Source organism: Vicugna pacos, chromosome 31 (genome assembly GCF_048564905.1).
Source record: "Vicugna pacos chromosome 31, VicPac4, whole genome shotgun sequence".
Taxonomy (NCBI): domain Eukaryota; kingdom Metazoa; phylum Chordata; class Mammalia; order Artiodactyla; family Camelidae; genus Vicugna; species Vicugna pacos.
Window position 1 is genome coordinate 11,290,398 of NC_133017.1, and position 20,373 is coordinate 11,310,770.

General features: G+C 52.1%; 1 protein-coding gene across 5 annotated transcripts in view; it reads left to right on the forward strand.

Annotated features, from left to right (window-relative positions):
* PALLD (palladin, cytoskeletal associated protein) overlaps positions 1-13,533 on the forward strand; it is a 279,165-nt gene extending 265,632 nt beyond the window's left edge. For all 5 annotated transcript variants that reach the window (XM_072952688.1, XM_072952689.1, XM_072952690.1 and 2 more), the window contains 6 exons: positions 2,785-2,879; positions 5,416-5,548; positions 8,003-8,210; positions 9,768-9,933; positions 10,407-10,540; positions 11,606-13,533. In XM_072952688.1, coding sequence (XP_072808789.1) covers positions 2,785-2,879; positions 5,416-5,548; positions 8,003-8,210; positions 9,768-9,933; positions 10,407-10,540; positions 11,606-11,778 — 909 coding nt within the window. In that variant the 3' untranslated portion in view covers positions 11,779-13,533. The remainder of the gene's footprint in view (positions 1-2,784; positions 2,880-5,415; positions 5,549-8,002; positions 8,211-9,767; positions 9,934-10,406; positions 10,541-11,605) is intronic.
* The last annotated feature ends 6,840 nt before the right edge of the window (positions 13,534-20,373 follow it).

Genomic DNA, 20,373 nt, shown 5'->3' on the forward strand with positions numbered 1-20,373 from the left:
GCAGCACGGTAGAAATGCATGTTTACGGAGAAGCATGCCAACCGTGGACCCTGGTTTGGGGGCAGGGTCTGTCCCAAGCACAGACGGTGGTTGGGTCACCTTCCCTCTACTGCAGACGCAGCCGCCACGTGCCGGGCGCGTGGGATGTACCTGCGTACGTGGCACCTCCGAGCACCACCTGAGTCCACACATCCCGCCTCCTGGGCTGAGCGTGTTGCTTTTCCTCTGGAGTAAATTACACCCTAATACCAAAAGGGGGAGGGAAGGGGAAAAACTCCACCATGTGTGAAAACAATTGCATTGAACAAAACAGCTCCTATCCGTCTGGCGATTGTTATACCCACATCTAGTGCTATGAAAATGGAACATTCTGAGCATCTGTTCTGTGCACAGTACCAAGCACTTGACCTGTTTGGTCGTCCCGAGAGCCTCTCCCTGCAGGGTGGTGGGTAGGGTCCTGTTCCTCTGAAGGAGTTGGGGACCTGCCTGCCGTCATTCCGTCCTGGGGGATGGAGCCCTGGCTGATTCCAGGGCTCGGGAGCCAGGGGCAGGCATCCGGGGCCCGTCCAGGATTGAGCAGTGGGGGGCGCTGGTCAGAAGAGGCCTTTGAAGGAGTCAAAGTAAGAGCAGACCAAGTGAAATGTCTACTTGGCAGACGGCCCTGGAGCCAGCCGAGCGCGGGCCCCTAAGGAGCATCTTGACGTGCGCCCCTGAGGTCCCAGACCCGCAGAAACGAGGTACCAGCACTGGGACGGTTAACAGTGGTGGTGACATCACAGAACCCTTGTGAGATACGGTGTCTCCCCTTTTACAGAGAAAGCCACGAACAAATTGGGGGATTGACTCAAAGTTTTAGGGAAAAAAATCAAAACCTGAATCCAGGTTAGAGAAATTTTTTTCTTTTTTAGCAAATAGCTGCTTCCCCAAAATCAGGGTTAAAGGCTGAATTTAACACACATCTTTTTTTAACCATATAAATTACTAGTTAATACTAACTTCCTTTGTGGACCCTCTGGGTTTTACACCACAAGGAAAAATCTACCCAACCATGTATGTCTATTTTAATCTCTCCAAATGAAAGTTGTGTGCTGAAGCTGCCCCAAATCACCAGTGCCATCAGAACTGCTGGTGCAAAACGACACAGACCGCTCGCTCCTTGTCCTCCAGCTCCAAGGAGTCACAGATCTCACACGTGCGTCTCTTAAAGGAGCCGTTAGAAGTGAGCTGTGTGATTTCCAAGGGGGTCTTCTAAGCAAGTCACGCCTAGGTTTTCTAGCGGGTAGAGATTTGGGGGTCTTTGATGAAGTTATTTTCAGATTTAAAGCCAGTTTAGGGAACCCCACATGTTTGCCGAGATCAGCGTGAATTTCTGTCGTGTGGTGCAGACTTCAGATATGACCCAGGTTGGAGGTAGTTCCCCTCGTGAGGTGACACCTGGACGTTTTCAGGAAAGGCAGGCTTGGACCTGATGGAGGACGTCTGGTGTCCAGCTCACGGGACTGCCTGTGTGTTCACGACCTCCTCTCCCTGTGTGTCATTCCTCGCTCTTCTCCCGTCTGTGCCGCGTTCCTATGTGGCTCTGCCTTTTCTGGGTGTCTGTGGCCTAGACTCTGGGCTTTGGGGGGACCTGGAGGGCCCCCGCCCTCCCTGAATTCTGCCTGGGAGTCTCTCTCCATGATCCCTCAGCCCAGTCCTATCTGTATTGGCCACTGGGAATGACCAGCGGTCAGTGCCTCCTTGACCGTGGGTACCCGTGAGGCCGCCCATACCTGGCACTCACCTGGGACAAGTGTCAGTGGTCCGTCTGCCACGTCATTGGCCGTGGTTGGAATCCAGGCTTCCATCTGCTCGGTGTCCGGCTGTGGGAGGAGTGGACGGAGGAGAGAATCTTCCACTTGGCTGCCCTGCTGCAGTGACGGGGCGGAGAAAGCCGGGGACCCACGGCCCCTGGGCACGTCGTCTTGGTGCTCCAGGCACTGCTGTCTCTGCCCCTGAGTGAGCGCTGATCAGGCTTTCAGGGGACAAATTTAAGGGAGAAGGTGCAGAATGCAGCCACGTTCTGTGGTGACTCAGTACAGAATCACTGGGTTTACACCTGCCGCTGATGTCATCCTGTTACTTCAGAGGAGAGCGGGTGTGTTCAGGGTGGGGTGGCCACAGATGAGTCAGGGTACTTCAGATAAAAATTTAAGAGGGAGATAAAATACAGCTTTTCGTTGGATGGGCCCTTGTCACGTGCCCTCTGTTTCAGGCATTACACGGCATCTGGTTTTTGAACCTCGCGTGTGCGTGTGGTCACTGAGCGCCCCCTCACCCCGGCCTGCGGCGTACGTAACGCCCTTTTTTCCTGCCAGCAGCTCTGTTAATGTATGGCTTTTGGAAGGGGCACCACTAACATTTTTTAAAAAGACAAAACTGAAAGGAAAACTAAGGTCATGTGGCTTCAAGCAGCAGCTGTTTGACATGAAAGTGGAGTCACCACAGGACACCCACGACCCACGCCCCCGGCCGGCGGGCCGCAGCAGGTCACAGCGCATTCGTCAAGGGCTGTCACCTTAACCTCCCCCCCAGGCTTGCTGAGAGCTCGGGGCGGCCTCGTCTCCCCAGCTCTTCACCCAGGGCTCTGCGGAGGAGCTGGGCTGGGAGGGAGGATTCTGAGACAGGCTGGTGTCCTTCCTCGGACGGACGTTGGTCTGGTCCAGGAACCAAGTCTCAGGAGCACAGGACGGACACGGGGAGGTGCTCAGGGGCCGGTCGTCAACGTCTGTCCCTCTGTCCCCACAGGGCCGCGTCAGCTGCACCGGGCGGCTGATGGTGCAGGCGGTGAACCAGAGAGGCCGCAGCCCCCGCCCGTCCTCGGGCCACCCGCACGGCAGAAGGTACTTCTCGCGTCTGTTACTGTGGTTTTATTATGACGGCGAATCCACAGTCAGGACCTGGGCGACGGCAGGAGGGAGCATGCCCGGGAACAGCTGGGAACAGGCTGGGAGAGGTGTGCTGGCTGCGGCCCGCGCTGGGGGACACACCGGCCAGGGGGCTGTGCCCTTGGACCCTCAGGTTGTCCGCCCAGACCACACACCCACCCCCGCAGCCTGTGGGTTGACCCCTCACTTTCTCCAGATGAGCTAGTTTGCGAAGGTCCCTTGTCCAGTCACTTGGCCCCAGCAGTTTATTTCAGACCATGACCTCGTGGGTCAGGCCTGTCGTGTGTGGGTGCCCCCCATGTCTGGCCGCCCCGAGTCGATGTGAGGATGGGGGGTAGCGGTGTCACTTCTCGGGAGCTCACTGGGCTCCAGAAGGAGCTGCTGGGTACGGGGCGGACACAGGGCACCGCAGAGAATGTCCCACCCTCGCGGGCCTGTGTCCTCGGCCCAAGGTCAGCATCCAGGGAGCAGCTCTGAGCACGGAGCCCTCGCAGAGTTAGAACCGGCACTGGGGGTGGGCCCACGGCGTCCGGCCTGCGCCCACCCGTGCCCGTGGAGGTCAGCGCGCATGCTCGTGCGGGCCTGCTCGTCCTCCTGCGGCATTGCCTCCTGCTTTTCTCGGGGTCTTCAGTACATTCACGCGTCTCGTGGGTCCCCATGTCCTAGAAGAGCCCATGCGCAGACTCCATCTGTGCTGCAGACACAGTGAACTGTGAGAGGAAGGGAGTTACTGTGCTGGCGCCCTCATCAGTCACTTGCTTTGCTTTTCCTTTTCCTGGTTAAGTGTTTCTCACCCATCCTCCGTGATCATCGACTGAGTTTGTGTTCACCCTGCTCCTGAGTCTTCCCTGCAATCACTTTAAATTAAATTGCTCTTAAAGGGGCCTCTGGCAACATGCACAAAAGCAAGAGAGACACGTGGAATCTGGGAGATGCACAATTTTAAAGAAAAAAAAATAGTGTCTTCAGGGGATTAATTTCCAAAACATACAAGTAGCTCATTCAGCTCAATGTCAAAAAAACAAAACCCAATCCAAAAATGGGCAGGAGACCTAAACAGACATTTCTCCAGTGGAGACACACAGATGGCCAATGGGCACGTGAAAAAATGCTCATCATCACTACTTATTAGAGAAACGCACATCAAAACTACAATGAGGTTTCGCCTCACACCAGTCAGAATGGCTGTCATTCAAAAGTCCACAAATGATAAATGCCAGAGAGGGTATGGAGGTTCCTTAAAAAACTGAAAATAGACTTATCATACGATCCAGTGACCCCACTCCTGGGCATAGATCCAGAGGGAACCTTAATTCAAAGATACATGCTCCCCAATGTTCATAGCAGCACTATATACAGTAGCCAAGACAGGGAAGAACCTAAAATGTCCATCAGCAGATGACTGGATAAAGATGTGGTGTGTATATATAATAGAATATTACTCAGCTATAAAAATAAAATAAAAGTGTCATTTGCTGCAATACGGATGGACCTAGATCCGATCATACCAAGTAACGTAAGTCAGAGAAAGACAAATACGGTGTCATTTATATGTGGGATCTAAAACAATGATACAAATGAACTTATTTATGCAATAGAAATAGACTCGCAGATGTGGAAAACAAACCAAGGAGGAGAGGTGGGAGGTATAAAGTAGGAATTGGAGATTAGCAGGTACAAATTCCTGTGTGTAAAATAAATATATAACAAGGACCTTGTCTAGATCTAGCACAGGAAACTGTATTCAATATCCTGTAATAACCTATAATGGACAAGAACCTGAAAAAGAATATATGTATGTATACACACTCCCAGGTGTGTGTGTACATATGTAAAACTAGATCACTTTGCTGTGCACCTGAAACATTATAAATCAACTCTACTTCAATTTTTAAGAATAAAAATAGTGTCTTTAGGCATATGGATAACTGATGCAGAAGAAAACCTGCCTAAAAAAAATATAATGTTTTCCTGGTTAGTATGAAGAGAAACTTGTATTCAATATTTTTTTTGCAAAGTAAAAAGAACTTTTAATTTCCTACAAATTCACAGTCACAGTGGAAAGTTACAGTAATTTTTGTTGAAAAACTTTGGTAATAAATGAGCAATAGCTGGTACTTCTCATACAGCTTTAAAAATATGTATTTAGGGAAAAAACAGGTTAATACAAGCACCCCGTTTCCCCCGCTTCCTCTTTGGTGGTGTCTATACAGCTGTGAGGTTCAGGGCAGCGGGTTTAATGTCTGCAGCTAGATGACGAAGTTTATTATAATAAACTTGCATATGAAGCAAGGTTTTGCTTTACTGGCTTTTTTTATGTTGTAAACCTTGGGACTAGGAACCAGGTAAGGGAGTTAACGTGGTTACCCCATGTATTGTAGAAACTGGAGGACCAAGAACACCTGCTGCCTGCCTACCTGCCCCCACACCTCCTATCCTTCTGCCCCCAGCCCCCATCTGTCTGTCTGCTGACTGTCTGTCTTGTCCTAAGGCCTCGGTCCCGGTCCAGGGACAGCGCGGACGAGAGCGAGCCGATTCAGGAGCGCTTCTTCAGGCCTCACTTCCTGCAGGCCCCTGGGGACCTGACTGTCCAGGAGGGGAGGCTGTGCAGGATGGACTGCAAGGTGAGGCTGACGCCCCGTCCCTTCCCCTCCTCACCGCTGGCCCTTAGCTCCTTTTGGGAAAAGTCTGTGAAGCGAAACTCCTAGCAGTAGAGGAAAAGTGAGGGCAACGCTCTCAATGTTTGTATAGACATAGTTTCGAGTCATTCTTTTCCTGTAACATTTTTGTTTCCTGTGTTTTCCCTGGAACCGTACACCCCGTGCCCCAGAAAGTCCTGGGAGGCTGTGGCCCCGCAAGATTTCCTTTTTGTTGAAGTAATAACTGCGCTGAAGCTGTCGCATATCCTGATCCTTAAGTAGTTGAAAGTCACCCTGTTCTCATACAAGTGTTGTATCCACTTGCCTGCTCCCTCGGTCCTCCCGTCTCCTGCTTCTGCGAGAAGTCAGAGTGGCCCCTTCTTTACAGCAGGGCTTCCAGGTGGGTCTCAGCAGGTGCACAGGCCTGGAATCGCATAGGAGACTTACTGACCTTAAGTTAAAATTTTAGCTCTTAAATCGGGTGAGGTTCTAGATGGTTCCTTGGGCTCCCCCTGCTGGTTCTCTCTGGGATTGCAGGACACAGGTGTAAGGCAGTTGCAGGATCAGCTCTGGGTTTGTGCAAATACGTGAAAAAGTCAGTGTAGTCTTAACAAAGGTGTTTTACTTTCCAGCAGAGCCCTGTGCAGTGCAGGCACACAGACTGAGTGTCAGTGTCTGTGTATTTATGCACATGTATTTATTTTGGGTCTGTAATTTAAGAACTCGTGCAGACCACCTGTAAAGTGTCTAGGCGACGGCTGTTTAGAGGTTCACCGCACTGCTGGCTCTGCTTCTCATCATTTTTACTAGAAGAAATTATAGCCCTTTATTTTACTGCGAGTGACACAGCTGTCCTTGATATGCCTGCCTTTAAAAGTATATCAGAAACAAAGTAATCTCTGATTTTGCCAATAAAATGTGGAAATCTTGTCACCTGGACAGATGGCGTGTTACCCGGTTCAGGGAAAAAAAGCCCGGCGTCTCTGTGCTTTCAGTGGGAAAAAATCGTGAAAATACGCCATGAAGGCAGCAGCTAGGTTCCCCAACCCCGGTCACCCCTGTGCCCCTTCCCGGACACTGACTGGCTGCCCTCGACTTGGTTCTCAGTCCCGAGGGAGAGTCCTCTCTCGCTCTTACAGCAGTGGGCTCCTCCCTCCTTCTCTTTCCTTGGCAGCCAGGAGCACCCACCTGTACAGGTTACTGCCTGCTCATGGCGATCTTAAATTCCTGAGCTCAGGCTTGCTTTCCCAGGCTTAGGAAGGACAGACGCATCGGCCTGTCCCTTCACCTGACCGGGCAGAGCTCTGTCCGCTGGCCTGGAGCTGGTGGTTCAGGTAGGCTGAGACCACGTGGGCGCCTCCCTCCTCCACGCACCGTGTCCTCAGCCGGTACAGGGCCCCATGCGTCTGGGGTCTGAGTGGGACGGGATGCAGCCTGAGCAGGGCTGTCTACCCACCCCCAGCTGCACGCCTCTGGTGACCCCTGGACAGGCAGAGCAGGAGCTGGTTGGTGGGGGGGGAGGTGGACAGATGGGAGAACTGGGCTCCAGGCCCTCCTTCCAGCAGTGCTGTGAATTGACCTAATTTTCCTCCCTGACTTCTTCATCCCTCTGCTGTCTGTGTGGGGGAGGCAGCTGGAGGGCAGAATCAGTGAGTGTCACACAGCAGGGCTGGAATCTCGAGCTCTCCAGCTGGTTCTTCTAAAGAACTGGGTTACAGTTCCCACTGGCATCTTTCTGAATTTGGGGTGGGGGTGAAAAGGCCTTCTTCACTTGCACCGTGCAGGGCCCAGCCGTCAAGAGCAGGCAGGCACCGGCCGTCCTCTCCCTACACGGCACAGCGTGCAGCTAGCCGCTGAACGTGCTGCTTTGGCCGCTGTCTGGTCACACGGCTGTCCTGGCCTGGGGGGCTCGTGACTTGTCCACATGATGCAGAGCTGCTGAGACGGCTTTCTGTGGGATTTCGCATTTTGCCTGTTCCTTAGCTTCAGGGGTTGTACAGTAATGACCGTCCTGAGGGTTGATGGACACGGTTAAGTAGTGTCCCCACCGTGGTGGCAGGTCTTGGCTTTGGTGCCAGGACTGATCCTTTCTCTGCCAGCGGAGGATGGGTTTCTGCTTTACGGGCGGACATCTTTTCGGAGGCCTCGGAGCCCTGTGCTGGCATCAGCCCGTGGTCTCTGTAACCCCGGGTGAGGGAGGACGAGGGCAGAAATGTACTCAGTCTCCGTTTCACTTTTCTCTGGGTTGCTGTGTAAGAAGCGCTCCGAAGTGAGCCTGTGTGCGCTGAGAAGCCACTGAAAGGTTTTAAGCAAAAGAGAAACAGGACATGATGTTAAAAGCCCCATCTTGGATGGAGGGGTCTGTGCTGGTGTCTTAGCTGCTGGCGACCTCACTCTGTTCTCATGCCACAAGTCACACGTGTGTGCTTCCCGGCTCAGGTCAGCGGGCTGCCGACCCCGGACCTCACCTGGCAGCTGGACGGGAGGCCCGTCCGCCCGGACAGCGCCCACAGGATGCTGGTGCGGGAAAACGGGGTGCACTCGCTGGTCATAGAGCCTGTCACTGCCCGCGACGCCGGCATCTACACGTGCGTGGCCACCAACCGGGCGGGACAGAACGCCTTCAGCCTGGAGCTCGTGGTCGCTGGTAGGTCTGCGGGTCGCGTCTCTCCTGGAGGGACCGTCCGGGTCAGAAACACAGACTAACCCATGTGGGACGTACCTCACCATGGAGAACACTTACTGGGCCGTCCCCATAGTTAGGACAGCAGGCGAGACCTGGCAGGTAGAACCGCAGACTTTGTCTTCAGCGTAGCCATGGCGGTGTCTCCCCTTCCCTGCTCAGCCTGAGCAGTTTTTCTGGGTGACTCTCCTTCTCATGACTCCCAGTGTTCACAGGGAGGGCACAGCAGCCCGGCTCAGGAACCACACTTGGTGGATGAGAACTTCCTGGCACACGAAGTCCTTCCCGTGTACCGAGGTTGTCAGGTGACGTGCAGGGACACCAGAATCCGCAAGTCTGAAACGTTCTCATCCACCCCCGTGTCCTAGACAGACTGAGCTCAGATCTGCTCTTGATTGTATGAGAACACTTCACAAGACTTACCTATCAGAATAAAGCCCCACCCCCGGGAAGGAGGCTGCGTTTAGGGAAAGGCTGGTAGGGAGTCTGCGCCCTGTGCCCTGCAGCGCTGGTCTCCTGGCAGTGCCCTGGGCAGAGCCATTACGTCTTGGCTCGTCCACGTCCCCACGTGTCGGACGGGGACCATCACAGCTGGTGTCGCAGGACTCAGTCATTTCCTAAGAACTGAGTCCCATGACCTCTGCATCCCCTGGCCCTGCCCAGCAGGGGCCCCAATCGGGACTTGCTTTTCCTCCTGGGTGGCTGCCGGGACGTGGGGCCCAGTTTACACGTCTTACGCTCTTTCGAAGACTGGACCCCAGAAAGAATACTCAGTGAGGTCTGTTCCCAAGTGCCCCAGAATCGCCCAGGCCGGGTAACCACATCTGAGATTCGAGGTCTCAGTCTCAGGACTTAAAAGTTTCAAGTAGGACTTTTTTTTTTTTAATCTCTGTTGCTGTATTTGTCACAGCAGAGGGCGGAGGAGGCCGCACCCTCAGATTCTTTGTTGGCAGCTCAGAAAGTGATGACTAAGTCTTCTTCTTTCCCTGAAATCTCGTCTCCACCGCAGATCCAAGAAATACTTTCCCACCAACAGCAATACCCAGTGTTACTAACAGAACAGCCCAGATTTTTTTCAGACTGAGTAATGAGGTCATCTAAGAGTGCAGTTTGAGGAATATGCGGTCCCGGCTGCCTCATCCCCTATCAAGTCCTGGGGTGTCTCCCTTCAGCCAGGACTCAGAACCCATCTGAATCACTGCAGCTGGGCGGGAGCCTAGAGGATCCGACTCCTGAATCCTCATCATCCGTGTCCCTGGGTGGCAGGGCTGGGTTGGGACGAGGACTGTAATTAGCCTTGAGCCTTCCCAGAGGCCGGCGTGACCAGACGTCAGACGGGCCCGTGAGCAGGTGGCCAGCGGACCCTGTGGAACACAGGGACCCGTCTCGGGAGAGGAGTGACTTGGTGAGAGGTGGAAGATGGTGTCAGAGCAGCAGCAGTGGCTTGAGCCCTGTTCCCTAGCTCTCCATGGGGCCCCTCGCCTGGGTCCTGGGTGGATAACCTGTCTCGTGTTTTTGTAGCCAAGGAGGCGTACAAGGCCCCTGTGTTCCTGGAGAAGCTGCAGAACACGGGGGTGGCTGACGGGTACCCGGTGCGGCTGGAGTGCCGCGTGTCCGGGGCGCCGCCCCCGCAGATCTTCTGGAAGAAGGAGAACGAGTCGCTGACGCACAGCACAGACCGCGTGAGGTGAGCCTCACCCCCGCCCCCGGGGGCTCTGGTGTCGGCTCTTCTTTGAGACGGGAAGCTGCAGTGTTGGGGGGGCGGTTGCAGAGCTCTGGGGAGGGTCCCCTGCTAGAATTTAAGTCCCCAGACGCGTTCAGCCCCCTGGTGCCCCTCTCGCGTCCCCTGTTAACGATGACAGTCTGGCGGCCTCTCCAGTACAGGGTGGACTCTGGGATCCCGGCTTGCATATTTCTGTTTCCAGTGATTTAATAATTAAAAACGATGGTTTGGGGTTGGGGGTTGGATATATAGCTCACTGGTACAGCACATGCTTAGCGTACACAAGGTCCTGGGTTCAATCTCCAGCCCCTCCATTAAAACAAATAAATATAAATAGACCTAATTGCCTCTCCCACCAAAGAAAAAAAAATGATGCTCTGAGTCCAAAACTGCTCTTTAAAATCATGGCATTCTCTCGCCATCGCCCCCACCTCCAGCATGCACCAGGACCCCCACGGCTACGTCTGCCTGCTCATCCAGGGAGCCACCAAGGACGACGCGGGCTGGTACACGGTGTCAGCCAAGAACGAGGCAGGGATTGTGTCCTGCACAGCCCGGCTGGACGTGTACAGTGAGTGCCCCCTCTCCCAGCGCCGCCTCCACTCACTCATGAGAAAGTAGGCGTTGGCCCCGCCAATCACATCCCTTTTAAATCATCTTAGAAACAACTGTAGTGTTTCGTTTGCCAGAGTTTCACGTTGCTCTTTCTCTTTCTGTTTGTAGTTTCTCAACATTAATAGCGAGCCGCGCCAGGAGCACAGAGCCCAAGTATCACGTAGAACTTTCCATTTTTAGCAAAACGCGCATGTTGGTCTCTCACCTTGGCCCCTCCGCTGCGGCTTCCTTACCTGAGCCTCCTTAGACGTTAACATGCGGCGAAGGCATAACCCCATCCTTGTCCCTCTGCTCCTGTGCCCGTGACTGACCGCCTTTAACGTTCCCTCCCCAGTTATGATCGTGCCACGGCATCTGAACTCACTCTAAATGTATGGTCCTGGAATGCATACTTTTTGTAGCTTAGTGCTGTTCGTTAATTCATCTTAAGCAGCTGAGCAGTAGGTCTGAGTGTCACGTCCGTCTGTTAGTGCTCATGCGTACGGGATCTGGAGAAAACTGTTCCTCGTGCGTTTCCACGCCAGCCCAACAGCATCATGTTGTCTCGTGACTAAAGAAAGCCACTAGGGAAAATCAAGAGCCGATTTCCAACGTGAGAAATAACCGTGCGACTTTTTGAGAATTGCCTGGCCTCGGCCTTCCCCCACTGCCCAGTTCCTTTCCCCCAGTTCCTGTCAGAACATCCGTCCGGAATACCTGAGCACTCTAGTTACTGTGGCATTTACACATTTAGCGCTTTTAAGTTTGTTTGGTTTTTTTTTAAGGAGAGAAGTGAGGGTTAGGGAGCTTAGCAGCCATTTCGGAGGATTCCCTGTGCTGCAGGTAGTTCTGACTCAGTAAAGAGGAACCCCACTTAGTCTGTGCAACTGCACTACTGCAGCCCCCCGCCCGTGCACACGGGTGAGACACAAGGCGCTTCCTAGGTCAGAACTCTTCCCGCGCCATCCCAGCAGACCTCCCGCCTGGTCCTCGCCTGGTTCAGGCAAGTCTCAGTGTCACCGTCTCGCCTTGTGTCTTGCAGCCCAGTGGCAGCAGCCGGCGCAGAGCACCAAGCCCAAGCGGGTGCGGCCCTCGGCCAGTCGCTACGCCGCCCTTTCGGACCAGGGCCTGGACATCAGGGCTGCCTTCCAGCCCGAAGCCAGCCCGTCGCACCTGGCGCTGAGCCCCGGCCTGGTGGAGAGCGAGGACCTGTAGCCCGGCCGTCCCGCCCCACCCCTCTGCCGCCCTGTCGGAGGCAGACACACCCTGAACTGTAAGAACTAGAGACACCAAAGCCGCGCTTCCCTTCCTGGGGCGCCGGTGTGAGCAGACCGCCCCTGTACCGAGTACTCGTCACCAGCCAGCTTCAAAACCCTGGGAATGGCGGTGATGAAAGTGCTCGAGAAGAGGTAACTGCCACCACCCGTGTCACCCACAGTGCCTTGGACTCCGGCGTAGGTGCCACCAGACCCCCGTCACGTGCTGGGCTCTGCCGGGCAGGGAGCGGGCGGAGACGCAGGTCGGTGCCTGGTCCTGTAGATGGTCGTCTCCCAGAGCGTCCAGGAGGGACGACTGCCTCCGATTTTACTTACCTGGGGAGTCTTCTCACAAGGTTGACGCCTTGGTTCCTAACCTTTTCTTCTTAACGTGTAGTGTTTTCTTTTCATGTTGCCTGGGTAGGAAGCTCACTCACAAACCCTGTGAAAGGCTGATTTAAGTACAGATAGTCTGGAGTTCCCTGAATAAAGCAGAGCTGCGTCACAGTCCATTCCATGGAGGGCCAGGGCGCCCTGAGGGCCGGGGGGCGGGGCCTGGGCAAGGAGAGGGAGGGACAGCCCGCCAGGCTGTTCGCGCAGATGGCAGGAGGGGGCAGGAGGCTGGAAGGGCCAAGCTTTTCTTTGGTTTTCTCCAAAATCCATCTAAGACAGAGGTGAGAATCACTGCCATTCACAAGTCAGGGACCTAAGGGTCAGCGGGAGGACGCTTGTGCTCCGGACACCGCGGTGTCTGAGCTCGGGGCGGCGCTGAAGATTTAGGTGCACAGAGCAAGTTGCGTGTGGACCGAGGCTGCGAGATTGTCACAGAGACAGCCCGTGGGCTCTAGTCTGCTGGGGGGATCGGAGACTGTGGGAGACAAAACAGGTCGGTGCCAGGATGCATTTTCTCGAAGGCTCTGAGATACGTGGCTGGAGACTGAGTTCACGCCCCTGCTGCCAGGAGACCTTTTTGGCCTAAGAAGGTGCTGGGTTTCGAGTCGCTTGTCAAGGCGTCTTGGCAAAGACTGATCTCTGAATGCCTGTGGTTCGGCACCAGCTCAGTGGCGTGGATCTGACCAGACTTGATGGCTTTAAGTCGGAACCAATAAACTTTGAAAGGGAGAAAAAAACAATGTGGCCTGATACTATGAAATGTGAGGTGTTAACGGTACTTTGCTATGAAAAGAACACACTGTACTCCTGCAGAACACATGTATCTTTCATTATTTATAAGAAAAATGGTGAACTCTTAGCTCAGTTACTCAGTTCAGTACGTAGTATTTTTTAAATAATTTTGTATCTGTACCACCCATATAGTTCATGTTTCTGCTTCACGTGTGCAGCTTCCTGCTTCCTCGTAAGGACACCAGCCAGCCGAGTTTTCAGTGACCGGCTTGGGCACCGGGGCCATACACGCTCCGTGCAGAGCAGTCCAGGCGTCTGACCACGTGGACGTACACTGCTCATGTGGGTTTACAATACCGGGCAGTCTCTCGTGGACCTTTCTCCACGGTAGAATCATGACTTACATCGTATCTTACTTGCCAAATTTTTCTGAATGTGACTTTTTGCTAATTTGCTGGGTTTGGGGTTAAGTAGCATTTTTGCCACCTTTCATGTTGTATTTATAAAAAAAAATAAGTACTATCTTACTTCTTTGGGTTGTTGTGCTGGTGTAATGTGGACTTAACATCAATAAATATTTAACAAATAACACTTGCAGTTCCGTGGAGCAAAATACTCAGTCGTTTTTGTTTTTTATGGCTGCTGTAATAAATCGGTACCAACCAACCCCCGAGCCCCTGTGGTTGGGCGGAAGCCGCTCCTCACGGCTGGGGGCCCAGGGCTCACGTGGTCCGCAGCGACGGGCCCTCCATCCCCACAGGCCACCTGCCATGCTGGCCACCACATCCCCTGCACCGTCGACACCAGCAGTGAGAACGGTTCTCCCTCAGGATAGAGCCTTCCCACACTTGGACTCTTGTCACAAGGACCCTCGTCCCTTTTAAGGCCTCACCTGACTTGGGATCTGCAAAGTCCCCTCCACTGGGTGCCAGAGGGTGTGTACACCAGGAGGCGGGCGTGCTGGGAGCAGTCTCAGAACGCCACCTGCCTCACCAGCTTGCTGGACCTGTAACCGTGGTTCCTGGGATCCGGCCACGGGAGGGTGTTCTGTGACCAAACACCACATCCCCTCTTACAAGTGAGGTGTATAGGGTCCGGCCCACGATGTCAGCGCAAGGCCCTGAACACAGACACACCAAATCCACCACTACACACAGCCTGATCTCACAGTGAGCCGGCAGCCAGCTGAGGGGCTCCTCCATGCCAGGTCAATGAGGAAAAACAACACGGGTGGGAGAGCCTGGGGCCCCGCCTCGCCGTAAACCCCACCCCGGCACAGTGCCCCCGCCACGGGGAGGGGACTCACATCCTGGGCTTCGCCCTGAGGAGTGAGGGGTTTGAACCCCACATCAGGACCCCGGCTTTAAAGACTTGCCCCAGAGGCCAGTCCCCAGCACATGCAGCTTTGAAAGCCAGTGGGGTTTCCAGCCACAAGACCGACAGGGCTGTGCACTGAGAAATGGTCCTTACGGGGCCCCGGTGGACCCGCCTGCCCCACAGCCCAGCACAGAGGCAGCAACTGAAAGGCTCATTTGCTTGTGGTGAAGCCTTACGTCCTGCCTGGAGAACCGACATCTAGCCTAATGTGCATCTCAGGGCCGCCTGTCATCCCCTCCAGAAGCCTTCACGCTGCCTCACTCCAGGTCACCAGTGTCACCCGGAGAGTGGCCTGTGCACTGGTCTGGGGCCCAGGTGTTTGCAGCTGCAGCCCAGGGGACACACCTTAGTGGCCTGGCACTGGTGGCCAGCAGAGCATAACACTGTAACGGAGAAACAGTTCTTCACCGGCTACCCCGACCGCACACAGGCCGCAGGCTGACGCAGCCCAGGCTGTGTGAGGGGGACAGCTGTCTTCGCAGCTGTGGCCTCGGGCCAGGCTTCTCTGTAACACGCGTCTAGGGCCCCAACCATGGTCTCCGGAGGGAGGCCGGCGGGCAGTAGCTGGTGGCTCCCTCTGCCCTGTCCCAGGTCACCAGTGTCTCAGGAGCTGGGCACATGTGCTGCATCCAGCGCAGCTCGGGACCGTGTCTGAGGACAGGCGACGCAAGACTTAAGAAACAAAGAGACAAAGTAAAGAGCAAAGATGGGACCAGGGGCCTCAAGATCTCGTGGCTCCCGAGCCCCAAAACCCTGGTCGACATCATGTGTATCAGGAGTACACAGAGCAGAAAAAAACGCTATCAAAGGGGGGGTGCTTTAGACATTCCATGAGGTAAGCACTAAGTTCTGCTTGCTGTTTAACTGATTAATTTCAGGCCCATCCCTTCCAGGAACAATCACCCCCCTCGGGGCATGCAAAATTTCTTAGTCTACCCTATCATTGCCTGCAGGACATCTCGAGATAGCAGATACTCCCCCTGGGCTTACCCGCATGCTTTCATGCCAGAACCAAGTTCTGCTAATGGATGATCTGGCTTTCCAGGACCATCCATTGACCCTAAGGAAATATCCGCCTTTATTCATGACCTTATGGTCAATCTCAGGATTGCCCGCCACACATTTTCTTTAGCATAATCCGTGTTACAGGTCATCTGCTGCACAAAACATTAAAACAAAGAAAGCATGTGCGTTTTAAGCAAGCAAGTGTGAATATAACATTTTAAGCTCTTGGAAATTTCAGTGCAGCTCCTTTTCCAAGCTGCTCTTTTCCCAGTGGCTTGTTTCCCAGCACACATGTCTGGCACCACCAGGGGACACGTCCCTTGATGACCTCACCTTGGTGGTCGACAGGCCTGTATTCACAGACTCAACAGGACAGCCACAAACAGCTCTTAACTGGCTGTAAACCCAGGGCGCAGGGCAGAGGCAGCAGACGGCAGTGCCCTGGACTAGTCTGCCCCCGACGAGGGTTATCTGTGTTATCTGTGCACGTGGATGGCTGTGGCCTGAGACCCTGCCTTCCCAGCAGCCTGGATCTCGCTGCTGACTGAGATGCTCGCCTTTGGGACGCCGAGGGTCTCGGCACACACTCCACTCCTCAGAGCCACCAAGAGTGAGGAAGGCTGCCGGCCAGCCACGGAGGTTTGACACAGCGCAGAGCTACGGCAGGGCTGAACCGTGTCTGTCATCTCCTGTGAGAGGCTGCTCCTTCCAGACGGGGAGAGGTGAGTATTTTATCTAAGACACAGAAACCAACATAGTGTCAAGGAAAGTGGAGAAACAGGAATACGTTCCAAACAAAAAAATAAAATCTCGGGAAAAAAAGATCCTCATGAAACAGAGGTAAGTGATTATTAACCTGGTTAACTGTTCAAACTAATGGCCCTCAAAAGGCTCCCATCTTGGGGAGCCATGAATGAGCAAAGTGAGCCATGAATGAGCAAAGTTTCCGCAAAGAGAAAGTGTCAGAAAGTACCAAGGGGAAGTCACAGGGCTGAAGACGCAGCTGAACCGAGAGACACGACGGATGAAGCAGAAGGAAGGACTGGCGACCTCGACCGGGCGGAGAACTCATCCAACTAACAACAAAGAGAAAAGAGAACGGAAAAGAGTGAGGACGGCGTAGGGGACGACACACAATGGACCAACACGTGCACCGTAGGGAGAAAAAGAAGAAAGAGGAGAGAGACAAAGTTTATTTGAAGCAATAATGGCGAAAATGTCCCTCATCTGGAGAAGGAAACAGACATCCCGGTCCAGGAAGCACAGAGAGTCCCAAATACAATGAACTCAAAGAGCCCACATCAAGAAATGTTATAAATAAAATGCCAAAAATGGAGCTACCACGTGACCCAGCAATCCCACTCCTGGGCATATATCCAGAGGGAACTCTAATTTGAAAAGACACCTGCACCCCAATGTTCACAGCAGCACTATTTACAATAGCCAAGACATGGAAACAACCCAAATGTCCATGACAGATGACTGGATAAAGAAGATGTGGTGTATTTATACAGTGGAATACTACTCTGCCATAAAAAATAATGTCATTTGCAGCAACACGGATGGACCTAGGGATCTTCACTCTAAATGAAGTAAGTCAGACAGAGAAAGAAAAATACCATATGATATCACTCATATGTGGAACCTAAAAGAAAAAAGAAAGGACACTATGAACTCATCTACAAAATAGATACAGACTTGCAGACAGTAAACAATCTTATGGTTACCAAGGGAAGGGGGTGGAAGGGATAAGTTTGGGAGTTTGAGATTTGCAAGAATTAACCACCATATATAAAAATAAATTTTTAAAAAAAATTTCTTCTGTGTAGTACAGGGAACTATGTTCAATATCTTGCAATAACCATTAATGAAAAAGAATATGAAAATGAATATATGTATGTGCATGACTGGGACATTGTGCTGGACACCAGGAATTGACACACTGTAACCGACAATACTTCAATAAAAAAAAAATTTAAAGACAGATTATCTTAAAAGCAACAACAGAAAAACAACTTGTTATTTACCAGGGAACCCCCATAAGACTATTAACCTATTTTTCAGCAGAAACTTTGTAGGCCAGAAGGGGGTGGCATGATATATAAAAAGTGCTGAAAGAAATGTAAAAACTCCAACCAGCAGTCCTCTACCTGGCCAAGTTGTCATTCAGAATTAAAGGAGAGACAAAGAGGCTTCCAGACAAGCAAAAGCTAACAGACTTATCCCAAAATCAGCCTTACAAGAAATGTTAAAGGGACATAAGGTGAAAAGAAAGGGTGCTGATTAGTAACAAAAAAAACCTGAAAGTCAATCTCACTAATAAAGGTAAGTATATAGTAAAGGTGGTGGGTTAATCACTTATAAAGCTAGTAGGGAAGTTAAAAGACAAAAGGAATAAAAATAACTAATTACAAAAATTAGCCAAGACAAAAGGCTTTAAATTGTGACATCAAAAACATAAAATGGGTGGGAAAGAGTGAAAAATATTCCGCTTTAAAGTGCATTTAAGCGTAAGATGTTATCAAGTTAAAATAGAACTATGCTTCTCTCTGACCTCTGTCTGCCTGGGCCCGGGACACCAGCGACAGGGACTCGGCTCTGTTGTACTGTATTTCACTGCAGGAATACAGTTCTATCTTACTGCTTCCTGCGGGAGAGGGTGCACGAGGGTGTGAATACCAAGAATGAAGGATGGTGGGCCCTCTCGGAGCCTGGCTAGCTCACCATCTTAAACCAACAGTCAACACCTCACCTGTGAATAAACTTGGAGTGGACAACTTTGGGCTGACTACACAGCTCTCCCATGAACCTCCTTTCTTGGTGGCATCCATCCAAGAGCCACAAACGAGGTGGCACAGCAGATGCCTCCTGCTCACTGGCACTGACTCAGGGCCGGGACCGCAGTCACCTGGTCACGTGACTCGGACTAGGCAGGCAGCGTCTGTTTCCTGGACGCCTGCCTTGGGACAAGCAGTTCCCAAGTCAGCCTGGGTGTCCTCCAGAAAGGAGGCAGTCCAGACGCAGATACGGCAGCCAGCCGTCCCCGCGCCACGAAGGAGGAAAACGAGGTGCTGTACAGAAATCAGTGCGAACTGGAGAGGACACGCCCCGTGGCGGTCACCGGCCGGCTGCCCGCGGGGCAGCGATTCTCGCCCTGCATGACCAGCGCGGCCACGTCTTCACGTGGGATCCCTCCTGGCTTGTGGAGCAAACCACATGACTGAGGCGGGGCTGATCACCATCTAGCTTCTGGACAGGATGATGGCCTGGGGTCCTGAGACCATAGCAAGCATGTGGCCTCAGTGGACCCCAGATTTTTAAAAGACACTCCTCTTTCCCGAAGGAACAAGAGTGAAGGTAGTGTTGGGATGTGTTCACTGCTGTGCTGGAGTCAAACTTTAAGATCAACCAGCACCAGGAAGGCAGAGGTAAGAGATGGGGAAAACCTGAGCCTTGTGACCACATCTGAGGAACTACGGTCACCTTTCTATGAAGCCTCACCCACCTCTGGACTTCTCAGTTAAATGAGCTCCTGAAGTGTCTTTAGTTTTCTGAAAGCTAGAGGCATTGCTATTTTGTGATTATCAGAATGGAAGAACACCTTTTTTTTTTTCTCAAAGATTTGCTGGGAGGAGACAAGAATTCCCACAGCCCTGGAAGCAGTCTAATGTGGGAGTGTTCTCAGGTCTGGCAGCATCCCCACGCTGCTTCTATTTCACAGAACCTCTTTTCTTTCTCAGGTGAGCAGAGAAGTCAGGCCTCTGGTCACTCAGGCTTCACCCACGGAGGGGACACTTCTCTCCTCGTTTGGTCACCAACACAACAAAAAGGCTTTGTTCTTTTTTCTGCTTTTATCATACAGTTTAAATTCATATCCATATCACATATAAGATGGTTTTTCTGTATTTCTGTAATTTTTTCCTCAAATTTTTAATTAAAAAAATTTCAAATCCACACAAATGTCAAAGGTGACAACACAGAACACCCCTAAACACCCGGATTATTGACCAGTTGTGACTGTTTTCCCACATTTGCTCTTTCTCCTCCCCTCGCTTGTGTGTGTGTGTGGATTCGCATACATCCGCAGACACACACAGACTCGGTTTCGGTTGTCTGTGGCTGGGATTTGCACGCCCCAAAACTGAGGGGCTTAAAGCACAACTGATTATCTTTCATGGTTCTGTGGGTTGACGGGGCTCAGATTGGTGGTTTTTGTTCGGGGTCTTTCATGGGCTGAGGTCAGGGTTTCATTTACCAAACCCTTAAGATGGTCCACTCACTCAGCCATAAAAAAGAATAAAACGATGCCATCTGCAGTCACATGGATGGACCTGGAGATTGTCATTCTAAGTGAAGAGCCTCTGGCCAGGCTCACCAGGAAGAAAAGGGAGCACACAAATAAACAAAATAAGAAATGAAAATGCAGAGATCACGACCAATGCCACAGAAGCAAAGAATCATAAGAGAATACCATGAACACTAATACCACGTATGGCATTAAATTGGACAACTTGGGAAAAATGGACAAGTTTCTGGAAACGTACAGTCCACCGAAACTGAATCAAGAAGAAACAGATCCTACAAACCCATCACTAGAAGTGAAATAGAATTAGCAACAAAAAGTTCCCTGCACACAGAAGTCCAGGACCAGATGGCTTCACTGGGGAATTCACCAAACATACCAAGAAGAGCTCATATGGATCCTTCTCAAACTCTTCCAAAAGACAGATGAGGAGGGAACACTCCCAAACTCATTCTATGAAGCCACCATCACCCTGATACCAAAGCCAGACAAAGACACTACCAAAAAAGAGAATTGCAGGCCAGTATTTCTGATGAACATAGATGCAAAAATCCGCAACAATGTGTATATTCATGTATGACTGAAAAATTGTGCTGTACACCAGAAATTGACACAACATTGTAAACTGACTATAACTCAATTTAAAAAGACAAAGTAAAATCCCATGTAAAAAAAAATCCTCAACGAAATATTAGCAAACAGAATCCAACAACACACAGAAAAGATTATACACCAAGTTGGGTT